Source organism: Octodon degus, unplaced genomic scaffold, assembly GCF_000260255.1.
Source record: "Octodon degus isolate 3935 unplaced genomic scaffold, OctDeg1.0 scaffold00035, whole genome shotgun sequence".
NCBI classification, from domain to species: domain Eukaryota; kingdom Metazoa; phylum Chordata; class Mammalia; order Rodentia; family Octodontidae; genus Octodon; species Octodon degus.
This window is the reverse complement of record NW_004524611.1, coordinates 6,724,258-6,733,735: the sequence shown is the minus strand read 5'-3', so window position 1 is coordinate 6,733,735 and position 9,478 is coordinate 6,724,258. Positions and strand designations below refer to the sequence as shown.

Sequence of the window (9,478 nt, the reverse complement as noted above, 5' to 3'; positions counted from 1 at the left end):
AAGGTGAAAATCAAGCTCAGTAGGAGAGATGAGAAGAGTCAGGACAAAGGAAAAGGCAAGAAAAGACCAAATAGAGGAAAAGCAAAGCCAATGGTGAGTGACTGTGACAGCGACGAAGAGCAGGATGAAAATGACCAGTCAGAAGCCAGTGGGGCTAAGGAGGAGTGATCCCTGCGGAACTGAATATATTGCCTCCCTTCTCCCATTTCCACCCAGTGGCTTCACGTGTCCTGTGGGCACTGGCTTGTTTCTGTGTTTCACTATTCTAGCTTCAGAGTAGTGCTCGACAAACATATGATGTGATGGTGTAAAAAACACAAAGTTTGTAGCATGTTGTGACCAAATGAGCCTCAAAGATTCGAAGATTCAAACAAACAAAAGCTTTTGATGGAAAATGTGGGTGGGCAGTATATTTCTATGGCTGGGTCTAATTTAGCAAAGGTTTGTGCCTGGTTTTATCACCTGTTTGGATGAGATTTTTGTTTTTTTGTAGCACTAGTAACCAGGAGAAGCCATTAAAAGCCACTGGCTACTTTATTTTTCATCAAGCAATTTTCAAGATTTTTATTTGTTTGTTTGTACCCACTGTGGTACATATAAGCAACTTTAATGAGTGATAAATGTACAGTAGATTTCACCTACATATACATTTTCACCTTTAAACTCTATGACCTGAAAAATGCTTTTAAAATTGTGTAAGATTTATGTCTACTGTAAGTATTGCTTAATTTTTTTTTTTGCTCTTGGTTTTTTTTTTTTTTTTTTTTTTCAGTACTGGGGATTGAACTCAGGACCTTGTGCTTGCCAGGCAAGTGCTTATTCTACTGAGCTATCTCCCCACCCCCTGGTCTTGGTTTAAAAAAAAAAAAATTGTTGGGGCCGGGGAGATGGCTCAGTGGAATAAGTGCTTCCCTGGCAAGCGCAAGGACCTGAGTTCAATCCCCGGTTCCACTAAAAAAAAAAAAAAAAAAAAAAAAAAAAAAACTGTTGAAAATGCTATTGAATATTGTGATCTATATAGTGTACTGGATGGCTTCTTTTGTCCACCTGATTTCCTATGTCACCAATGTGTATTGTCTCCATTTCTCTAAAGTGTAATCTTTATTTTCTTTGCACAATGTCTTTGGTTGCAAGTCATAAGCCTGAGGCAAATAAAATTTCAGTAATTTTGAAGATTATGGTGTTGTTGCTTTCCTAATAAACATAATTTTATTCAAAAAAACAGAAAACTATAGATCAATACCCCTGATGAACCCAGACTCAAAAGTCTCAACAAAAATGTTAGAAGATAAATTCTAACAGTACATCAAAAAGATTGTGCAGTTTAGTCAATTTGGATATATCCTAGGGATGCAAGGATAGTTCAATGTGGTACAACACATCAATACAATGAAGGATAATTATCTGCAATGAAAAATTATTATATGATCTCAACAGATGCAAAAAAGGGCATACAATAGATTTAAAATCACTTCATGATAAAAGTCTTGAACAAATTGGGTGTAGAAGGATTCATCTTCAACACAATAAATGTTGCAGTGTACGACAACTGTAAAGCCAACATCACGCTGAGTGGGGAAGAACTGAAAACATCTGCTGTAAGACCTGGACTAAGACAAGGATTCCAATCATATTACTCATATTCAGTATAATGCTTGAAGTATTTTTCTTAGAACAATAAACACAAGTTAATGGGATTCACTGTGACATTTCCATACACTCACATATTATGTCTTAATCATATTCACCTTGCCTGTACTAGAACCTTCGCCAAAACAACCAAACATGAGAAAGAAATAAAAGACACACAATAGGAGGCTAATTAATAGCCTTGTTTATAGATTATATAATTTTTATATAAAAGCCTAAAGACTCCACCAAGACTATTAGAACAAATAAATGATTTCTGTAAACTTTCAGGATACAAAGTCAAGGTACAAAAACCCATTTTAGAAGTCAATAATGAACTTCGTGATAAATCATAAAAATACACATTCATAATAGCTATAAAAATATTTAGGAATAAATTTAACCAAAGAAGTGACAGAGATCTACTATAAAAATTACAAAATTGTGATGAAAGAAATTGGAGAAAATTTGGAACTACCTAAGTTCATAAATTGGAAGATATTATTAAATGTTCACACTACCCCAAATAATCTACAGATTCAACACAATTGCAAACAAAATACAAATGACATTCTTTACAGAACTAGAAAAAGAAATCCTAACATTCATATGGGAGCACAAAAGACCTAACTATCTGAAGCGCTCTTGAAGAAAAAAAAACAAAGCTAGAAGCTCACCACATCTGACTTCAAAATATTCTTCAGAGCCGTAGTAACCCGAACGGCACTAGGCTGGCACAAAAACAGATACTAAGGCCAATGATACAAGATGAGGTCCTAGAAATAAACCTATACACCTGTAGCTGATTTTTCCCATAGGTACAAAAACACACATGGAGGAAGAACAGCCTTTTCAGTAAGTGCTAGAAAAACTGGATACCCATATGCAGAAGATTAATCTTTCATTCTTTACAAAAATCAATTCAAATCCAGGAGGGGTGGTGCATACCTGTAATCCCAGTACTTTGGAGGCTGAATCAAGAGGATATCAAGTTTGAGTCTACCCTGGACAAATTACTCAGGATGAAGAGACCTTATCTCAAAATATAAAATAAAAAATGGCTGGGGATATAGTTTAGTATGCAGGTCCTGAGCTCAGTCCCTAATAACCAATTCCCCACAATCAACTCAACCTGTATGTAAGGCTCATTGGTGATGAACAAGCACAGAAAATAGGCTGTACATACATCCTAGGCTATGACTCACCCATAAAAAATGATTTCCTGCCATTTGCAGCAAAATGGATGGTACTGGGGGATATTATGTTACGTGAAATAAGCCAGACGCTGAAACATAAGTAATGCTTATTCTCATAGGAGTCAACCTGAATATCCAACAGTGATTACTAGAGGTTGGGAAGGGTATGTGTTGGGGGAGGAGAAAGGTGAGTAAAACACCTTTACATGTGAGCATACAGGCAAGTCCAACTTGCGTCTCCTGGGTCCAACGAATATTTTTAATTCCAAGTTATATATTTAATCTGATGGAAAGTAGAATAAGTATAACTAGCATATCAAACTCAGAATCTTCATAAAGTACTTTCAAGCACACACTGTGTGTACATGTGGAAATGTTACATTGAACAATATATACAATACATGTAACTAAAACATGACATAAAGTAAAATAAGTAATCTATGCTTGGCACAGAGAAATTTAAAATGAGGATTACAAGACAGAAAACAGTGCTCTCCAAATCAATTCTTCCAAGTTCATCAACATGATCTTTAGTGTTTGCTGAAGTCTTCCCAAAGTTACTCTAAGATATGTTTGGAGAAAATGATGCAAAAATGATGTTAAAAGAATACAGCCATATCCTATTCTATTTTTTGAATAACAACACACAAGATTGCATGTGGTGCATCGGTGAGTTGGTTTATTTATTTATTTTTGTGCTTCCATAAACCTTTCTTTACCAAATCATTTCCTGGGCTAGAGCAGAGTCTCACTCATGAGTCGAAACCACCTGCAGGGCTTGCTAAAGTAAATCACTGGGCCAAACCCCCAGAGCCCACTGTTTCTAGGCACTGCTGCGGCTGGTGGTCCAGAACCACACCTCGAAAATCTCTGGACTACAAGTAGGAGAAAGAAAGAATCTAGAATAATTTACATTCTCTACCCATAGGAGCATACAGGCAAGTACAACTTGCGTCTCCTGGGTCCAATGAATATTTTAAATTCTAAGTTATATATTTAATCTGGTGGAAAGTAGAATAAGTATAGTTAGCATATCAAACTCAGAATTTCTATAAATAATATTTTCAAGGCCACGTTAAAAGTCATATGCTTCTTTAAAAAATAAGACTAGTTATCCTAAAAGTTATAAAGAAGGCAAACAAAATGGCTGAAGTTTGTGAATACTCTAATATTTATGTAACTGAATACCATAACATTGCTCTAGTGTTCATATAATTTCAAAGCTTCATAGCATAAAATTTACATGTGAGTAGGTTATTAGCTACAGAATTTCTGTTCATTTATTTAGTTTTATATCAGATTGGGACCATGACTCAACATATTGTTTATAAAATAATTTTCATTAGATATAACCCCTACTGGGAATATACTATGTTACTAGTTTAAGATATATATAGTATCTAGTTTCTATGCATTAGAAGTTTGTTAAAAATTATATTTTTTTTAATTTTAAAAAATTTTCTGTGGTATTGAAGATTGAACCCAGGGCTTCACGCACGCTGTATCACCAGCTTCATGTATCCCCAAAGCTGTGCTTTGAGACAGGCTCTCACTAAGTTGCCCCGGCTAGCCTTGAACTTGCAATCCTCCTGCTTCATCCTGAGTAGCTGGAATTAGAGGTGTGCACACCATGCTTGGCTGCTGTATATATTTTTAAATGTCTTTCCCTCAAGTGTTTATTTTGAAAAATCCCAAGCCCTGCAGAAGTGAGCAAGTCTGCTGTTCTCTCAGGGCTGGAAGGTTACAGGTGTGTGTGTGTGTGTGTGTGTGTGTGTGTGTGTGTCTCACAGGTGTGTGTGTGTGTGGTTTCTGGGACCCAGGCAAGGTGAAGGTGGGGACACAGCATGCTAAAAAATGAGGTCTTTTCAGATCATTGCATTCATGTCTGTTTCTCTTCATCTACTTTTTTCTTGTCTTGTTAGATTTTCCTTGTTGCCCCTTCTGAGAGGGAACGCTCCCTTCTTTGCCTGTGGTGTTTGCTCTGCATACCTTGTGCTGAGCTACAAGTTTGTTTATAAACTTTCTTCCAAAATGAGTAATTTAATATTGAATAAAAAGATCTGATAAAATTTTTCCACATGTATAAATTCCGAGTTTACCTCAGCACAACTACATGCTGCTATGTGAAGGCCTGTGGCTTAAAGTTTCTCACATTTGTAGTCACATAATTTCTCACGGACATGGATTTTCGTATGTTGATTAAGATGTGCACTCTGACTAACAGCTTTCCCACACTCATTACATTTATAGGGCTTTTCTCCTGTGTATGTTCTTTCGTGTTGATTAAGATGCGTCCTCTGGCTGAAGGCTTTCCCACAAAAACCACATTCATAAGGTTTCTCTCCAGTATGAAGTCTATGATGTTCAGTGAGAGAGGTGATACGGCTAAAGGCTTTGCCACATTGATTGCATCTATAGGGCTTCTCTCCAGTATGGATTCTCAGATGCTGAGTGAAGGAAGAATGTTGACGGAAGGCTTTCCCACATTCATTGCATACAAAAGGTTTTTCCCCTGTGTGAATTCTCTGGTGTTGAACAAGATGTATTCTCTGGCTGAATCTCTTCCCACATTCATCACACTTATGGGGTTTCTCACCCGTGAGCACTATCTGAGGTTGGGTACGAGACAAACTGTAGTCGAAGCCCTTTCCACATTCACTGGATTTCTCTTCAGTATGAATATGATTAGTGAAAAGAATATGTTGGTTGAAGATTTCTCCATGCTCATTATATTCATAGGGATTTTCCCTTACATAGTTTCCCTTATAGTAAATCCAGTCTGAATTATGTTTGATAGCATTTCCTAGTGTGTTATAGTTAAGGGGTATTTTAGTTGAAGGAATCCTTCGATGTATATGTTTTGAGTTCTTTTTATAGTTATCAAATTTTTTACATTTAATGCTTCTCTCCTGTATAATCCTTTGGTGGGTGGAAGATACTAGTTCCAAATGTCTCTGCTGGTTTTCTTGGTTAAATTCATACTGATAATCAAAATCCCAGAGTCCTGCTAAGATTGAATACCAGAAGCTGTCTCCCACTAGTCTTTCCGTAATCATGTCACAGCTTTGATTTTCACCAGAAATATTCTGGTTTAGAGTTGAGTTTTTGATTTTAGGTCCGCTGTCCCCATCTAAAAGAGATACAGAGTACACAAATATTTTCAAATATTTTCCACGGTTTCAAACATCAATTGCTGCACATTGGATTACGAAACTGACAATGCTACGTACACGGCACACGCGGTGTTGAAGGTAGGTGCCCATGTAACGAGGGGAAAGGCTGTAAAGGATGACAAAACACAACAAACAAGGGGAAATTCAAAAATGTGTGTGGTTTAAACATAAAGTGTAGATAATTTCCTCTCTAGGTTGCTACTCACCATTTATTAAAGGCCCACCTTTCAAAAGACATTATTTGCTAAAATGTTTCCTTTCTCTCTAATTTGAGTATTCCTTTTTTTTTTTTGGTCGGAATCAGGGATTGAACTCAGGCCCTTGCAGCGCTTATTCCACTGAGCCATCTCCCTGGCCCCCTCTAATTTGAAATAATGCCTCTGTTCATGTGTACTTGGAGCTACTTCTTTTTTTTTTTTTTTTGGCAGAACCAGGGATTGAACTCAGGCCCTTGTGCTTGCCAGAGAAGCGCTTATTCCACTGAGCCATCTCCCCAGCCCCTTGGAGCTACTTCTAAATTTTCTATTCTATTCAGTTGGTCTGACTTGTTTGAATCAATGAAACTTTAGTTTATATTTTAGTATTCTAAAGAGAAAATCTTTTATTTAGTTTTTCCTTTTCAGAGCTTATTTGATAGAGGGCCTTGCTACACCAGACTCATAGTGACCATCTGTGTCAGCCTGCCCAGGGCTGGGATTTCAGGAGTGTGTCACCACATTCAGCTTTGGGGCTGGCATGGCATGGCATGCCTAGGGTTCTGGGGCCAGCCCAGCCCAGCACGCAGTATCTGGAATCAAACTTGGGTCCTTATACTTTCCAAGAAGGTGCTTAAACCATAGAGCTAGCTCCCTAATCCTCTTTACACAGTTTTCCACCAGTAGTATCTGGAATGGTGTAGAGCCCTCTACCTGCTTTCCTAATTCCACACCCTCAACAGGAACCTTACCTCTGAAACTGCCAAGAAGTTAGAAGTCACCCTGTGGGACTGCCCCAAATCTTCCACCAACAAATTTATTTACATAAGCTGTTGTCCTGCTTTCCCTCCAATCACTTTCCCAGGTCTTCTAGAACCTTGGATCATCTCTCATATATGTTTTCTATTTACCCTCTTTACTGACTTCTTGCCTTCAGGGCTATAAACAAGCTAAAATGGAAAAAGGGCCAGGAGGTAAAGTCAACATAACCAAGGCAAGAAACCATCCCCTGATTTTAGCCACTGCATTGGATTGGACAGGGTTAGTCAGTGCTCATCTCCTCGAGAGCAAATTTAGCAGCACAGGCTAGGCGAGGGGTTTGGATCCCAAAGTGAGCACGAGAATCAGAAATGAACTTGTGGGGTCACGTGGGAACTTTAAAGAGTCTGACAAAAGAAAAGAAAGTGAAACAAGAAAGGTAGGTCAAAATAATAGAGGAATTCTGATTTGGAAGAGGAAGATGTAAAGACTACTGGCAAGATAAGACTACTGGCAAGATACAGGAGCAAAAATTACAGAGAAAAGCACAGCGTGGAGAGCCAGAACATCAAGGTTCCTTCCTATGGGTGCTCACACTTGCAGAAGAACTTCAATCTTGGGTAAACTGTGTTCACAACGAATCTATGTTTCCTGTTCAGTCAGGAAACCATTACAGTCTTTTGCATTTTGGAGACCTGCAATTCAGTACCGTGGAAACCCCAGTGGGAGATGCAGCAGCCACACCCAGGTTTCCAAAGGGACCCTTTCAGTTTCCAAAGGGACCCTTCCTTAGGTTCCCCTTGGGAGGACCAAGTGCCAAAGGCACACTGCTCACCTGGGAGAGCACCCACAGGCCACAGCTCTTCCCACTCCAGCTCAGCAATCCTCTGGGGCTTATTCGCCTGGTGCCCTGTGCACGGGGAAAGGTATGGCTTAGCATTATACAGCGGAGCCAAAGGCTCCCCGTGGCCCATGCACGCCCTGTGTGGTCCTTGGGGTCTCTGGCTTTGGACAGCAGAGACTTGGGGCAGCAAGAGGGGGTTTCCCAGGGGGCACTGCCCAGTCAGGACCTTACTTCTTAGGGAGAGTGTGGGAACCAGGCTCTGCGTCCCCAGGACCAGCACTCTTCCCCTGGGGGCTCCACCACAGCCAACCCCAGAGCCCCCCGGGAGCCTCCTCACCCAGCGCCACCACCTTCCTGTAGTTCTCCAGCATCACGTCCCGGTAGAGTGTCTTCTGAGCAGGCTGCAGCTGTTCCCACTCCTCCCTGGTGAAGTCCACAGCCATATCCTCGAAGGTCAGGGGCTCCTGCGACCAAGCACAGCCCATGCCTGCAGAAACTGCTCTGACAGGGGTCTGGGGCAGGAGGCAGAGAGCGGCTGGAGGGAAAGCTTGGATGTCTGGGCCACTGGGCTGAGTCTTCAGGTTTCCTGCCTAATCCAGAGGCCAGGTAAAATGAAATAATTAGTAATTCTTGTATCATCTTTTGAGATATATGAAGTATTCATTAGCTGGGAGAAGTGACAAAGCCCCACAATCCCAGCCACTCAGGAGGCTGACGCAGGAAGACTGCATTAGAGCCCAATGGCACCTATGAGTCCACCTCAAGAAAATAAAACTCATTAAGTACTCCTTGTTTTAGGGCTTTTATATAGTTTGTTGCATGGGAACAACTTGTATATAACTTTAAAACAGCATCAGAACTTCATTTCAGAAAGAAATTCGGGGATGATATTTTGAAACCAGGATAGTAGATATCAAGTAGAAAGATCTTACATAAACCATGAACAGACTTATGTGCACTGGACGGAAAAGGAGAGGTGGATATGACAGTCAGCTTTTACTTATTTATTTATTTTTTTAAGAAACAGATCACTTTTTTTTTTTAAATTTATTTATTTTATTTATTTGTGTGTGTGTGGCCAGCTCAGCCCACCAGGGGGCGGGGCTGGCTGGCATGTGGTGCTAGGGGATTGAACCTCGGTTCCTGCGCTTTGCTGAGCTTGTTCTAAGTAGGTGCTCTAGACCACTGAGCCATCTCACCAGCCCGGACAGTCCGCTTTTAAAAATGCAACAAGAGCACACCAGTTGGGAGCAGAAGACACCAGTTTGCTGGGTTTAGCAAACGAAACTGGTTCAGGTAATGATTTCAAATAAAAACCGAAGAGCATTTCTAAATGTCAACAGCTGCCAATGGTTTATAAGCAGCGCTTTTGCTTCGGAGCCATAAAGGCTCCTGCGAGCGGATTGCCCGCTCCCTCTTCCCGTAGCCCTTCCCACTGGCCGCAGATCCCCTCCAACTTGGGCCCAGTGCCTTCACTCCTCAGACTGAGCAGCGTGCTGTTCTAGGCAATGCCTCTCCTTTTCAAGAGTTGATTCAATATTTAAGTACAATGCTAGGGTTTCAATCTTCACACTTTTGTAATTTGTATTTCTAAAATGCATGTCGGGCCGGGGAGATGGCTCATGGAATAAGCGCTTCCCTGGCAAGCACAAGGACCTGAGTTCAATCCCTGGTTCTGCAAAA

General features: G+C 40.3%; 1 protein-coding gene and 1 pseudogene across 6 annotated transcripts in view; one reads left to right on the top strand and one right to left on the bottom strand.

Annotated features, from left to right (window-relative positions):
* Window positions 1–168, top strand: part of LOC105742074 — a 964-nt pseudogene extending 796 nt beyond the window's left edge.
* A 4,312-nt stretch (window positions 169–4,480) lies between these two features.
* Znf713 (zinc finger protein 713) overlaps window positions 4,481–9,478 on the bottom strand; it is a 17,507-nt gene continuing 12,509 nt past the window's right edge. For all 6 annotated transcript variants that reach the window (XM_023714357.1, XM_023714353.1, XM_023714355.1 and 3 more), the window contains 3 exons: window positions 8,133–8,385; window positions 7,787–7,861; window positions 4,481–5,955 (listed from right to left, as the gene is read on the bottom strand). In XM_023714357.1, the coding sequence (XP_023570125.1) occupies window positions 4,964–5,955; window positions 7,787–7,861; window positions 8,133–8,280 (1,215 nt within the window). In that variant the 5' untranslated portion in view covers window positions 8,281–8,385 and the 3' untranslated portion in view covers window positions 4,481–4,963. The remainder of the gene's footprint in view (window positions 5,956–7,786; window positions 7,862–8,132; window positions 8,386–9,478) is intronic.